This window comes from Lathamus discolor, chromosome 1 (assembly GCF_037157495.1).
Source record: "Lathamus discolor isolate bLatDis1 chromosome 1, bLatDis1.hap1, whole genome shotgun sequence".
NCBI classification, from domain to species: domain Eukaryota; kingdom Metazoa; phylum Chordata; class Aves; order Psittaciformes; family Psittacidae; genus Lathamus; species Lathamus discolor.
In genome coordinates this window covers 149338551-149354589 of record NC_088884.1, presented here as the reverse complement: position 1 = coordinate 149354589, position 16039 = coordinate 149338551, and the positions used below count along the sequence as shown (strand labels likewise).

General features: G+C 40.0%; 1 protein-coding gene across 10 annotated transcripts in view; it reads right to left on the bottom strand.

The window, feature by feature from the left end:
• LDB2 (LIM domain binding 2) overlaps nt 1-16039 on the bottom strand; it is a 228626-nt gene that overhangs the window by 48380 nt on the left and 164207 nt on the right. For all 10 annotated transcript variants that reach the window (XM_065658828.1, XM_065658843.1, XM_065658837.1 and 7 more), the window contains exons 3-5: nt 11905-12077; nt 6958-7080; nt 5274-5357 (exon numbers count right to left, since the gene is read on the bottom strand). In XM_065658828.1, the coding sequence (XP_065514900.1) occupies nt 5274-5357; nt 6958-7080; nt 11905-12077 (380 nt within the window). The remainder of the gene's footprint in view (nt 1-5273; nt 5358-6957; nt 7081-11904; nt 12078-16039) is intronic.

Here is a 16039-nt window from a genome sequence, read left to right as displayed (position 1 = left end):
GGAAAATCTTCAGAATGAAGAATGATCCAAACCTTGTCCTTTGAGTGCTTGTGAACCCTTAACAGAACTCTTATTCGTATTTCTTAGGATACAGCATCTCAGATTGGCAGAATGGTTTGGTTAGAAGCGACCTTAAAGCTCATCTAGTTCCAGTCCCTCTGTCATGGGCAGGGACATCTTCCACTAGAGCAGGTTGCTTGAAGCCCCATTCAATTTGGCCTTAAACACTTCCATGGATCTCAACATATGATCATACACTCTGTTTCCCCAGCATCCCCAGTTCACTGCACAGCACAAAGTAAATGAAGTTGCTGTGTATAGGACTTCATTCGTATCTACTGAAGACATGGGAGCATGCAGCAGAAGCATGAAGCAGGGAACTGCAGAACAAGAAAGGGTGAGCTTAGAGTAACCCAATGCTGCTTTAACAAACTGCCCCTGCCCCCAAGCTCTACTATAGTACTAAGTCATGGAAAAATCATTTTCACCAGTGTGTTCCCAGAACCACCAGCTGCTCCTTTTACAACTCTAAAGCTAGCCTGAGACAGCAGATTGCATCCAAGGGCAACAGTTTTGTTATTAATGTATTTTGTTATTAGTCTATAAGTGCTCTGCAAAATCAGGCCCTTGTTTTCTTAGAATGTCCACCTCCCCTTAGCTGACCCCTCAGAGTGCCCCAGCGCTCATCCATGTGTCTCAGTGTCACATGAGAGCACTGGGAATAACAATGGCTACAGAGCACCTAACAATGGTAGGTGCTCTGCAGCCATTGACATTTGCAGTCGAGATACTAGAATGATGCTGCAGAAAAGGAAATGAGTAGCACTGGAGCACTTGTTACTGACTGAGGGCTACTCAATCCGTGCACTGAATGTATTGTGAAGTCTATGAGAAAGACAATGCGTAATGATGTAGCTAGAAGATGATGCCGTAATGTAATTCACAGAGGGAAAAGAATTCTTGTTGCATGGGTGACTATAAAGATAGCATTTCTTTTCCCCCAGTATTTGACTTGCATCCTTAACACAGTTGCATGTAATCTTTCTCCTTCTTCACTGAAGATACACAAACAGCTGTAAAATACTGACCTGATAGCTGCCACAAACTGTTAAATATTAGGAGCAAAACAGCAATCAAATTACTTGAGTTTATGACCTTTCTATGCATGAAGCCATATTTAGAAAAGCAAATTTCCCTGCACATTAAAGGGAACTGTTGCGTGCATGTCTATTTTGCATGTGCAAAAGAAAACTTTGCATGCACAATGGGTATACATACAAATGGCTTTTGATTATAATGTAAGTATCAACTTTAGAAATTTATGTCCCATTTAATAATTCATGCTATCCTCCTAGCAGGCAAAATCCAAAAGCATCTATTGAGGAACTAAATTAGTGAAAGTGGGGATTCAAAAAATATTGTCCTCTGTGTTGCAATAGTAACACCTCATTATTGGTTCATATGGAAAACAAACAAATTGGATAATTTGTAGCTCAGAGATAAGCCTTGGTTAATATAGCCACACAGGATATAAGGGGAAATGGGACTATGCTTTCCCCTGCCTAGATACCACCCCTGATGTAAAGCGAAAGGGCTCTGCCACACTAACTCATTTTGAATGGGGCAGAGGCATATTCAGCTCCATTGACACCAATAAACCAGCTACCAGAGCAGACCACAGTGTGGAGAGGATGCAACAGCTAAAAAAAGCCCTAAAAAAATCACTCCAAACCAGGCAGTACAATAAGGCAGAGACAAATTCTGGAAGCCAACCAGGCAAGATACAACTGTATTTCAAGGCTTAGGCCAGGTAGGCCAGCCTAATTTACAGTAGGGGCTGGCTTTTTATAATGTCAGAAATTTCAAGAGAATAAATCATTGTATAGAAGGCAGCAAGAAACATTTGACCTCCAAATTGTGAACAGTGCTGCTGGTATAAAGCTACTGGTTTTAGAGTGCATTCAAATCCATTATGCATTGAAGATCTAAATAACATAGCTGAGCAACTAGAAAATTACATAGGAAAAAAAGAAAAGATAATGCATGGGCACTACGTTATTGTAGCTTGGTGGAAACTGTTCTTCTGAGCATTATCTCCATCTTCATACCCTGTACAGGATTCCTGTTTGTTCCTGGATTCATACTGACTGAGACTAGGATATAGGTCTTGGCCTTATTATCTGATAGTTTGTAATATCTACTACTTGATGACTTGATGAGAAATTACACTTTAAAAAGCTTGATATTAATTTAAAACCTACAAGGTTTTGTTCATTATTTCTGAGACAGCCTATTCAACTCCTAGTCAGCAGCTACAGCAAAGTCTGCTGACCCCATTGATGAGGTAATCAATTATGCTGGAACAAAACAAACTAGTAAGTAGAAAGAAAGGAAGCCTATGGTTTTACACAGAGCCAGAGAAAACAGAGAGAAAGAGCATTTGGCAAATGACACAGGACAAAACATTTCATTTTCAGGTTCCAAGAAGATATATTTTAAATTTGTATTAAATATGATTTACAAAATCAATGTTCTTCTATGCTGGACAGCTTTATTTAGAGAGAATGAAGACAAACCAGGGCATGCATCCAAAGCTGTGGCTCTAAAGGCATGTGGCACTCTGGAATGGAGGTTTACATGCCAGCAACTGTGATTATCCCAACTAGCAATGATTTAGCATTCTGTGATGTCTAGAGCATAAAAAACACAGGCTATACCTTTATATCACAACCATCTGAAATCCAGGTTTAAATTCTGCCTTTAAAGAGACTGCAGCACAGCTTGCTGCTGTGTGAATGCTGGAGAATAAAAATGATTAATTCTGCCCATCAGTGAAGTTTTTGCTTATGAGTATCACAAGCCTTTGCTGTGTGCAGCAAAAAAAAAAAAAGGAAAATCATTTTTATGCTTAGTTTCAAATCCTTATTCAAACCCATCTAACAGGGCTAATTACCAAACACTGGGAAGACCGAATAAAGCATCATAAAATGCTAACTTAAAAACGACCCCACAAAACAAAACACCTTACACCTAACTGCATTTGCCATATTTTTTTTAGCGCATGATTTTACAATCCTGAGTGCGGAAAAGATTTTCTTATTAAAATTAACAGAAGAAAGTAATTGGAAAAGAAGTAAATCAAAATGGAAATATATCATGTAATATGAGCTCCCATGATGAGCTCAACGTCTGAGAAAAAAAGAGCAGAATGATCAATTCCTCACCACAAGAAAGAGAGATGCAAAGACTGGCTTGGGAAAAAAAAGATTTCCTTTTGGAATCACCACAGCGGGAGCCAGAGGAAGCTTTGCACCCAAAGACCTAATGTTGTCTGTGAAGCTAACAAAACTAGTCTGGAAGAAGACTTCATCTTTTCATCCCCTTCCACTTCACTGCTCATCTCCCGAGTGCTTGATCCCAGTTTTCTTTTTCTGAAGATCTTTTTCTCCCTCCCCCCTTCCTTTCCTTTTTTTCTGATGCTGATGGGGGGAGCAGCATGGGTGCCTGATGCCAGCTGCCTCCTAACAGGGACCCTGCCTTTCTCATTTGCATTGTCACACTCAGCAATTACAGAATATACCACAAAGGACCCAGAAGTGGTCAGTGATAGAGGTAGTGCTGTAAATCCAGTAAGGCCCCCCAAGCCTGGCACAGGACAGGTATGAGTACTGTGGCTGGTGTAGGCCAGCCCATGTGCTTGCTGGTGTGTCATGCTAAGGGGATCAAAGACCTCAAAAGTGAGGCAATGCCTTGTACCATAGAACACTTTGGAAGGAAAACATGGAAATAGCCTACCTAAGCCAGCCACTAGCTTACCACAGTTTACCACAAGGGTGTAATGCAAAACTTGGCTTAACTGAGAAGGAATCCCCAGTGGGAATTTCTGAACAACATGTCCTAGGATGCCTCACCACAGGACAATGACAGCGTGGCTATAGGGATGTTGGCTAAGCTAACAGTCACTCCCTGTACCAAACCACAGACTAAAAGAACCATGAGAAATACAATACCCATTACACAGACATATTATTTTTGAATTTATGCATAGAAAATTTCTAATCCAATGTAATATCCCTCTGAGGTTTTATGCCGTATTCTTCTTCCAGTTATACAAACCTGCCCTGCACAACTCACACTATAATTTGAACAGTAACTTTTACACTAACACCACATAAGCAACAATCAGCAACGGTATATCACATTGGGAGAGTAAGTACAACCACAGGCTGTCTAAAAGCTGTAGAGATACAGTGAGAGAGATCTCACCACACATTTCAGTCCTGCACAATGTCCCTGTGGGAGTTCAGAAGACTTGGGGGTAGGACTTCATCCATCAGGAAGGTACTACAAGGTTCACAGACCTGAATGAAGTGCAGCTAAACTATAGACTGTCAGGTACAGCTCTACATTAGGCTGAAAATAACTGCATTTTCTAGTGTTCTTATTGTCTTGAAAAGCATCTTGTATAATTGCTCACACAATTAAAAGGAATAAAATCAGATATTCTGGCCAAGTGAGCTTGCTGTATCATTAAGCAATTTGCCTCATCGTATCTGCTAATGGCATGTCTAGAAAAAAGAAAAATCTGAATTTCAACCTTGAAATACGAACTCTACAATCCCATATTTCAGTGTGTGCATTGTAAGCCCACACCAGGGAATACTTTCAAAAATAAAAATAAACTTCCAAACTTTGAATGCACTTTAAGGGTCAAAAAGCAATGGGAACAAATGCATTATTTAATTATAAAAAACACACTCGATTCAGTGCAAGGCTGAGGAGGAAGCTCAGGCTCCCAGAGGCAAGTGAAGTGAGGGCTGCTTTGAGGGACTGCTGCAAAAGGGGCTGGAGCTGAGCTTTGCCTCAGCCCTGCCTCTCTGCCTGGCAGAGCTGGGGAGGTCGAAGAGCCGGAGAAGACAGGCAGCTTTTAATAAGAATGAGCTGCCATTTTCTCAGGAACAGTGAAGCAGAGAGGAAAAATGGTGGGGAATTGCCTGCTTACAAATAAATAAATTAAAAACTGAGAAGAAAGACTGTTAAAAACAGGGGTTACTCACACACTGCTTTCACTCCATGATAAAACTCTTATCATTTTAATGGCACATTGTTAGCAGCTATATCTTTATTGCAGTTTCTGTGTTTCTCCTTTACCCTCATTAAGGGTTAGCTCCATTTCTTACCTGACCAACACAGGCTCTGCTCTCATTACCTGATTCAAAGCTAACAGTAACTTTAAAAATGCTCACAATAATCATCAGCTATGGTGCGCTTACCCTGAGGTAGTTGAGGGTGAAGTTTGTCAGACCCATTCGAGTGATGTTTTTGGACAGCTGCTCCAGCACCTGAGGGTCTTGTGCCTAAACAACAGAGAAAAAAAGCATTTTCACTTTGCTTTTTGTCTCTTTGGTTTTTTTTCTATGTGCTTGGAGGGGTGCAGGGAGGGTTTTCTGGAAAAAGGTGCCATTCCTATGGAAAAATTATACATTGATGCTAAACGTAGGTAATAAGTTACAGAGTTCTGCTGGCACAAGAAACTGTGAAATTGGAGCAGAATAAAGACTGGTTTCCAGTATCTTCCTTCTGTCCATGCCCTTTCAAAAGATAGACTTAGGAGCTCTGGGCATGCACAGCGATGCGAGTAAGTGGAACCCCACCAAAGAGCTTCCTCAAGGATCACAGCATGCTTTAAGCCTCCAGCTTTTTGGCTGGGAGCCCCACCAAACTAAGCAGACAAAGGCAGGAATACAGAAGGCATCACTTTCTTTTTGTGGATAAGAAACTGAAGCAGAAAGAACTCATCAAGGCACCTTCAGCAGAGCTTATCATGTAAGTGGCATTAAACACAGGCTGAAGAACCCTCCTGGTCTAAGTTACCTTCCCAGAATTAAACAGGGGAAATGCAAGTACAGTCCTTCTCTGACCCTAGCCAGGAGCTTTACTTGTGAGACCAGCCTCCTCTTTAAAATGAGATCAATCTCATTACTAAAATTAATACCTGCTGGTTGCTGGCTAACCTGCTTCCACTCTCTTTGCATTGCAGTGGCCCCCCTAAATACATAATGTCACTCATGGCCATCCTCGTTGTCCCTTAATGGGATACTATTGAAGAGTTCAGAAGATCAGCCCTCTACAGTAAGAGACGGCGCAGGTTTTCAAACGTATTTTCTTCAGGCTTGTAACAGCACTTTCAAAAACGCCCAGGCTTCTTAAGTTATTTAAAATTCCTCACTATGAACATATCTTTATCTATGGATAGCTAAGTAACTTGATGTCAAAATACAAGCACATATAAGCGCCTGTGTTTTTATTCTCTATAACTATAGTCCTGAGATTAATTTGGTATATGGAGCACTACTAGTCAGAATGCTTCTACAGTGCAGAACTCAAAGTGGCAGTAAGACTCTGTCCTTTGTTTCTGTGCAGTGATTTACCCTATAATATTTTAACTTAGCATGTAGAATATTTAATATTTTAATGTTCTTTTGTGTGTGTTTTCATTCAATTGCAAATGAAAAGTCATTAACTACAAAAAAGAGATCAGATTTAAAATTATAAAGGTTTCTAAGTAAATACATGGTAAATACTTATTTTCTGTCTCATGCAAGGGTAACATTAAGTTTGCTTCCTTTAAAGACTAAACATAATTCATACCTACAATAATGAAAATTCACTGAATTGCAGTTCATATCAATAAGAACAAATTTTCAGCCAATGGGCCAATGACCAAATGGGATTAAAAGAAAAACTATGTGCTAAACTCAAATGAAAACATAGCAACAGTGGCAACAATAGAGCACTGAGAAACAAGGGACTGATGAAAGAACTTGTAAAAGGATGCAGTTGCAGGCAAACCAAAATATTTATAGTTAATTGCCTTGGGTGTGAAATTAGCTGGAGTTCTTCATAAACCTAATCTTATCTGTTTGCATTAGGTCAAGTGAATAAAGGATTACTTACATGCATGGCTAGAATGCTGCGTGGGACTAATTCTCTGTATTGTCTAATAGTAAAGTGCCATGTTTTTATTCGCATAAGATCATCAAAAGTAAACTCCAAGATAAGACGTCCTTCTGTGCACACCTAGAATACATAAAATGCATGAAATAAATTCCCAGGAATTTTGTTTTCAGTGGTATTGTATCATCAATTAAACAACATTTGAACATATCAGAACAGTATTCTATTCTTTATCTCTGGTAGATTAATTGGGTTTTGTTCTCTTGGGGAGAAAAAATGAATATGGGAAAATTACTTCATAGACCTTACTGTGGAAACAGTAACTTATAATACTATAGATTTTATAGCATTTTACAAACATGGAATATTTTATGCACAATATCTCATTTATTGCATCAATTCTCTTTCCCTCACAGTTCACTACTGCTAATTAATGACTGAACCTCACAGTGGAGGTGACTGTGGTGCAACTGTGTGCACCTGATGTCAAGTTGCTGAACCAGTCATTCCCAACCTGTTTTACATTGCCCTTTTCTTACAATAACTTGGCATACAAACCTTCCTTTCATGTTTAGTTGGAGTACACAGTGGCCTGAATGCCTGTGGCCAAACCTGATATTTTTCCTATTTTTTTACTTCTTGCCTTTTCCAGGTTTTCTTGTCTTTTCCAGGCATTTTATTCCATTTTCATTTTTCTTTAATTTTTTATTTACTTCTATTAATGCCCCCTTCCAAGAAAAGCCAGACAGGGTGCCTGCCATCAGGCTGTATGAGCTGCATTGCCACAGCAGATTTGAGAGCCAGGGGAGCAGAGGAGAGGTTGCAGCCACAGATAACAGAGCTGCTTCCACAGAAAGTGGCTTGCGCAGCTTTGTGAGGGGTCTTGTCTAAGAAAGGAGACAAAACATGGGAGGAACAAATGAAGCAAGTGGGTACTACCCGGAAATGAAAAATAAAATAAATTGCTTTAAAACAATGGTCCACAGCTTTATGTGGACAAGGTTTATGTGGAAGGCCGTGGTCTTCTTTAAGGTGCAAAATACACACCTGGCACTCTATCTTAACTAAATTTACCACGGTAAATAATGCCTGATCTGAAAATTAACCACCTGTGTTGTTGGTTAGTTTGCAGCTTCTGCTCAAAGTGGAAAACTGTTGTGGAAACAGGGTGTAACAGCTTTCAAAATAAAAGGTTTCTGCAACTTTAATTCTAACACAACTGGTATTTGGATGAACAACTAGCCATCCTAGATTCAGCTGAGTCTCTTGAGACTTTTTTACAATCCCCAGATCAGACTTGGCTAGTTCCCATTTGGTCAACGTGTGGCTTTTCTGGTTAACATTTCATTTAACATCATCATAGTTTTCCTGGTTGTTTCTGCAAAAACACGTAGGTAACTTTAACAGACACACCATATAGAAAAATTAGGGTAGACTTACGAAGGAGAATCTTGCAACAGGTTCTCATCTGCCCTTTTCAACACATCTTAGTGATGCCTTCAAATTTTTAATGTAACTTATTTTGTCATTTGACCCTGATTTTGATTTTCACATCACTAGCACTATGATGAGAAATTACACAGGGGTACACACGCGCACACATAGGATTCATATCAGAGGAAAACCCTTTTATATTAATTTTACTATGTTGAAGCCAAAGATCCTGATTATTGTCTAGTTAATATGAAAATCTTTCCGGTTTAAAATATCTTTTATAACAATATCTGAGGCTTCTCAAATGTTTCTTCTCTTAAGCTCAAAACCCCACAGTTCTTAACAGATTTATTTTATGCACTGGCATTAACAAATTTTAATAGAAAAACTGAAGCACATTCCTCATATCACAGCGGTAAAAATTTATACCTCTTATAAAGGAATTTCATTTCCTTATGCAGAGCAGAATTTTATGCATTGCTTTTAATCAATAAAATTGGTGCAGTTCTTATTTTAAATGGGCCTTTTTAAAAAAAAACACACAACTGCCTTTTACATAGAATCCAAAAAATCAAAAGGGTCTCCAATTAAGAAAACATTTTCTGTTGTGCTGAATTCATGTTACCGTACTGTGAGCTCTGACATTTTGTTTCTGTGGTAACCAAAATCAGCTGATTAGTTGGCATGGCAACAGAAAAGATGTAATCCCAGCAGACACACTCTAATCAATGCCCCCAGCACAGATGGTCTCCGGAGGATCAACAAGAAAGAGGCTGGCAGGCATTCAGTGCATCACGTGGTTGCTCTAGACTAGGCCAGGAAAAAACTAAAAAAGAACATTTCTCAAACTAACCAATAGCTTTTTAACCCCTTCACTGCACTTATTAATTGTAGGAATTTCAACCGCTTGCACCTATGAAAACCAGCTTTGGTCCTGTGCCTATTGCTCAGAGCATTGCTCTCCTAACAGGGCATCTTTCAGAAGACTTCTCCTTTTATTAACTACCATTTCACAAACCTGAGTCGCTGCTTGAAAAGAAACCTTAGGCTTACACAAATCTGGGAAACGCCTCAGTTTCAAGGGCTTCATCTATAAAATCCAGCTGATGCCCCCAGTGTTGGGTGCAGGAAGAGAATGGTTCAGACACAGGGTGCTCACTAGTCTAGTGGCAAAGCTCCTCTCCTCTTCGTCTATGGGTAAAAAAATAACTCTCCTCTGCCAGTCTATTGGGAAATACAGACATCGCTGACTGCAAAAAAACAGTTTGCCCACAACTTTACAGGGATCTCTTGCCCTCTAAAGACAAGCTGGGCTATTCATATTCTTACTGTTAGGCATGTTGTGGCCATATATGTTTGAAAATAAAAAATGGAAATGCCATTTTATATATTTGTCCAATACTGTAGCATGCAGTGAGTTTCTATAACTAGGAAAATGTTGACATGAATAAAATGCAGCTGCAGATTTCTGATTCGATATGGGATGAGAACTATTTCAGCCCCTTATATTAGAAAATAGTGAACTTGCAGCTTAGAGGTTGTTTGTGAAGCTGAAAGAGGTATTAGCAAATAGAGTTAGTTTGTATTTTTGCATTTGTGGAACTAAAAACTAACTATTTCTTTGTGGTAGGTCTACTGGGACAAATGCAGACTTGATCTAAGGACCTACACAGTCCATTGGAGTGCTGCTTATTGTGATAGGTCTGCCTTGTTCCACCACAGGCACTGTGAGAGTAGGAATTTACCTTCGGGTACAAGATCTGTGCCCTTGGTATCTCTGCTAGAAGTTACACATGCGCAGCTGAGACAGTATTCAGCTCTAACTTGTTTTTGAGAGGGTAATGTATTCTTTTCCACCTTGTTCCACTAACTACTCTGTTTTACTTTAAATTTGCTCTTAAACATAGTTACATTTTAAAGATACAGCCATTAAAACCCCCTAATTTTTCTCCTAGAATCCAAATCACATCCCCACCTGAACTTTTGTACTGGGACACAGAGGTTTATGTCAGAATCTGCAGCAGAAGCATCAGGGCTGAAGCAGGCTGTGTGCTGCCAAGGCAGTGGCAGAGAGAGAGACTCATTGCTTACACAGAACGGTGCTATGAGAGGTGCCTGTGGGCCCCTCATATGAGGTGTGCACCCAGCCTGATGCTGTAATGTTGTGCCCTGATAAGCAAAATAAACTAACTGAATTGAGAAAATTGTGTTGTATTCACTGATTCCAAAAAATACCCCGCTTTATATTTGCTATTGCATTAAAGCTTATGCAAAGGGAAATGACACAAATTGCTTTAGGGAGATCTGAAGAGAAGCAGCTACTGCATATCACTAGAATGTGTCCTCTTCACATGGCCAGCACATGACTCCTTGTGAGCAGGGAGGTAGCAAAGAGGTGCTACCTAGGACTATCTGGTCTCTTTGCAGCTCTCTTTCTCTTCATTTGTGTCTACGTAAGTCTCTGGTGTCTGGAGTGGGAGAGCTGGAATGGTGACACCATTAAACACACACCTCCCAGCTCATCAGTGCTCCACACACCAGCAGCTTCCTCTCCCCCTCCTTTGAGCTCCACTCCAAGAGCCAATAAGATGGCAGGCAAGACCCTACAGGAGGATGGGATGCAGATATGTGCTAAAACTGTAAGATATGTGGGCCCTGGTCATAAGACTTTCAATAGCCAGTGTCTTTTTTGACTCTAAAACCCCCACAGTCCTGTAGGCCAAGGGCCAAAATGGATGGGTGATCTCCTCCTGCTACCCCTTCTCCTTTTGTGCTTTTTTCACACAAAGGTCAAAGTTCATACAGATGAACAAGTACAAGATGGAAAATTCTAATTTCCCATTAATTTATGAAAGGGGACATTTCAATTTAATTTTTTTTTTAATAAAAGGAAAAATTTGTTTTGTATTTTCCACCTTTTTGGCACTGTTTTTTATAAATACATGGCACTCAGTTTAATTATAGGACTAGAAGTGGCCAATGCATGAAGATAATTCACTATCAGTTACAAATATTGAATATTCACTAACTGCGTGATCCAGAGCATGTTTAAATCAATTGACTCCTTCCATTGACTTCACTGCCCTTTCGACCAGCATCCTACTGTATTAAATCACTATTTTCCTAGAGATTTATAGCTTGCACTGGGTAAGTATCAAATGTAACACATACCATCCCAAATGGTAGGTACCAGCACTGTGAAATCTCATTGTTGCTTTAAAATCAATCCCAGGGAACAGGAGATGGGCAGGTTGGATTTAATTTATACAACTGATGGCTCTGGCAACCTGGCATTATGTGCTTCTCTTGCAATCTCTCTGGGAGAATTGCAGAGGATGCCCACAGAATTTTCCAGTCACATAATGAATATAGAAAATAGTAATTAAATGGCTTCAGGGGTTTTCAGTATTGAAATGATCGTAGTCTACCAGAAAAATGCAACAGCCAGTATTTTTCACCCTTATACACACAGAAGAAGAAAAACAACATGCTTTATTGAGCCTTCCCTGTTACCTTGGTAAACATGGGTTTTCCATGCTGAGTGACCATGGTGCATTGATCACAATCCACTGTGATGGATGAGTTGTGGTATGACTCTTTTGAGTGCTTGAGAATGTAATACAGGTCTGTTACACCTCCTTCAAAGACAGTGCTAAAATAACGAGGAATGAGGGTCCTTCCAATTGCTGTGAGGAAAATACAAAGCAGAATTCAGCAAATGCTCTAGGTTATAAAATCTCAAACCGTTTTCTAACAGAACATGAATAATTTTAAGTGCAATGAAATCAAACTTTCATTTAACGAATATAATACGTGTTCTCTGCTGTAGAAACAAAGTTGCGCCTGCTCCCATTGAAATCAATGAAAATGGCTTATTCCATTCAGAGGGAGTGGGCTCATCTTATTTAATCTTTTTACATTGATGGCAAGTTAGAGTCAGTCTTGAAACCATCTGCAAGGTTTTTTGTCCCAAACTAATTATTATACAGAAAACCACATGGTGTCAATTATAACTGAAAGTTGGATATTACTCATAAATGTGTAGATACAAGTGTTAAGCATTTACAGAAATATACTTGTACACCCAAAAAGGCAAGGCACATTTATATACTGGTGTTGTGTATACATATATGTTTGTCTGTGTGTGGGCACATGCATATATATAACCACCCATAAATACACACACGCATCACACACTCTTTGTTGGAGTCCTACTGCTGAAAAATGAGAGTCCTGGGGATTGAAGAAGGAGCTAAGAATGCAATATGATATACAATGTACAATATATGACTACCCACAGGTCTGAGATCTCTCTTCAGACCAGAAGTATTTATTAGAGAGTCTCAGCAGACATTTGAACTAGTGTGCATGCACCACTTAAACAGCAAACTATGGACTCAAGGTACTCAGTTCTGCAATACCTATTCAGGCAAAACTCTCACTGAAGTCATACCTCTCACTTCAATAGCAGTTTCAGGTAAGTACTACAAAGTCTAAATCCAAATACGTAATAGTGAGCTACTGAGTGTTCTTCAGATGCACAAACTCGGAAAAGCACTGACATTAAAGGCAATTATCTTGTAAGCAACTGATGTTTTCCATCTTCTTTTTTACAGATAAATTTGGGTGTAACCACAAGCCTGGTATGACAGAACACTTCAGTGTATAATAGACCGATACTTCCATACCGAATGACTCACTGCTTTGCATGCTCTAATCAATCTACAGTAATTCTGTCGGGTGGATACATAAGAATTGCCTCCATTTTACAGAGGGGAAAACCAAGTGATCTAAACTGTGCTTTGGAAGAATGAGATAGAAAATTCACCATCAACAGGCAAGACTGGCGTTTATTCGTTCCTAGTTTGTCTGTTAGGACCATGTGGTGACTCATGCCTCCCTCATCTGCTTTATACTTTTGAGAGTAACTTCTTAAAAAATTATTTCCATAGGAGTTTTTCCAGCATACAAAGGCTCCTGACCCTAAAAATGTATTTGCAAGTGGGTGTTGTAAATTAAAAAGTATGGCATTTTCACAGTAGTTCTGTGAGAACAGTTTCTGCTCTGAGCATTACAATGTGCAATATTGCATGATCAGTCATAAAGCACATTGTATGATGATAATATACAAATATAGAAAATCAGGACTTGTTAAAGCTTTTGCTGTAATATTCAATATTAATGTAACATAATGTACACAAATATGCAACACTCTCTAGAAGTGGCTGACAATCAAATGAATATGTTGAATGATGATTCTACAACTTTTGATCTTAACCCCCCACTTACTCACCCTGATCACCCTCCATATATTAATTTTCTACAGTTTTTTACTTTAATTTAGGAAATCTGCAGTCTAGTGTATCAGCATAGGACTCAACTCAAGCTTTAACTCAAATCCCTCCATGTTGGTATGGTATAGAGTAAAATGTGGAATTTACCCATCAAGTTAATTTCTTGCTCCCCTAAGGCTAATTAGTGCAAATTTAATTTCCTGCTAATCATCCTAAGCAGCGAATGTGTGATATGAAAATCCAGCATTCCTACTGACTGTGATAAACCTCTATTCATGTGACTTATGCACTGCATAAATATCTTGAAAGTATTTTAACTGTACTTTATAGACCATTCCCAAAGTAGCATGGTCATATGGTGTTGCTTTTTGCCTTGCATTCACAGCTACAGCACATTAAAGAAAGCTGGAAATGCATTAAATACCTTGTTCTTATTACTTGTCCTAGTAAGCATTACCTAGGTTTGCCACAGGGATATGCTACTGTGAACAACAAAGTGGGGGACCAAAAGGATGCATAGGAATAAAGGTGCACACTAGGATATGCCCCGTGGAACCTGATTTTCAATGACAGATGCCCATGCAGACCCTGTCTGACTGTAAAATTGAAAATAGCTAATGCAAATTAGTCCAGCATAGATGATTATAGTTAATATTCAGCTTCAGAAGAAACATTAATGGAAACTTGTGTTAATAAGCAGGCCTTGTCCTCAGCTCACCATGTGGCCTTGCCAGAGAAGACTGAAGCAGGTTCAAGGTTCTGGTTCTCTTCTGAAGCACTCCGTGGCTTAAAAAGATCATTTCATTTCTAGGATAAACATGAAACTCTCTACAGTGGTAACAAAGTTAATTTGTGCAGGGGATGGTATTTCCAAGAACAACAAAAGGCTGTGGAAGAGCTCGTATAAAGTCTAGGGATCATCACAGCCTGTGTATTTTAAGTGCAAAGGACTTTTTCTTGATTTTTTTCTCCTCCAAAACATAATTGTGCATATGAGTATTCAAGCACTTACGTTTGTACACCCGGCTCTGCTGCATGCATACATACAACCCTTACTTGATAACAGGCATATGTCAAATGTGCTTTTCCTTCCCTTCTCACAGTAGATGGACGCCCTCAGGTGTGGATGTACACACTCTAGCCTTGCCTGTCACTGTGTGTCTCAACCATGTATCTTCTGCCAGAGTCAGCTGATACTGCTTCCTAAAAGGACTCTGACTAATATGAAAGCAGTCGTATAAAAAGGTTTGGTTTGGAAGGGACCTTAAATATCATGTAGTTCCAAGTCTCCTGCCATGGTTGCTCAAAGCCTCCTTATACATGGCTGCTTAAAGCCCCATCCAGCCTGGCCTTGAACACTTCCAGGGATGAGGCATCCACAACTTCTCTGAGCAATCTGTTCCAGTGTCTCACCACCCTCATGGTGAAGAACTTCTTCCTTACGTCTAATCAAAATCTATCCTTTTTTGGTATAAAGACATTCCCTTATGGGACAACTTGATACCTGTGACCACCTCAGGATGTAGTTTAGCTATCCTTGTGCCAGTAAAGTGAATCCAACACCTTGCAGAGCAGAGAGCGCTGTATATGCTACTGACATTGAATTTCTTCATATTTTAGAGCTTGGTTTTGAGTCCACTGAACAAACTTTTAAGAAGGTATTTCTGTGCATGGTTTTGTAGAGCTCCTCCCTCCCACACCACACTTCCTGAAAGCAGCATCATATGAACACCCTCGGAGCCAGCGCACAGATCTTAGACACAGAAGCACTGAGCATTGGCAGTAGCAGTGTGAGTATGCAGAGAGTGTGGTCTTTCCATCTAGACCCAGACCCGGACCCAGACCCATACCAGAGAGTCTTTCCTGATGTCAGGGCCCTGAGAGCAGCCTGAGAACACCCTGGTTTCAGGGTTGGGCTGCCAGGCAGATTTCCTTTCCAGCTTCTCGGGGGACTGCTTGCCCAGCTACTGCAAGGTTTCCTGCAAGCATCGTCATGGAGTCCCTGCAACCGGATCCCCTTTAAGTCCTATCTAGTACCCAACTGTTGCTCTTTAATTCTCCTCCAGTCTTTTTGCTCACCGACCCCCATGGTCCAATCCTCCATTTTCTCATGTTACGGTTGCTTGCTTTGTACTGGTTATCTTCCAAGTTCCCTGTTCAACTCCTAGTATCTCCCTGTCTTCTCTCCTCTCCTTGCATGCTGCCCCTTTTTCTCTCACTCAAAGCAACTCCTGAACCTTTCCCAAATCCACCTGATTTCCTCATTCTCCCTATTTAAGCAGGCCCAGCTATCTAGTCACAGTCTCCTTGTTTTTTCCTGCTCTCTTCAAAATGCCAGCACCCTCTTAGTGCTC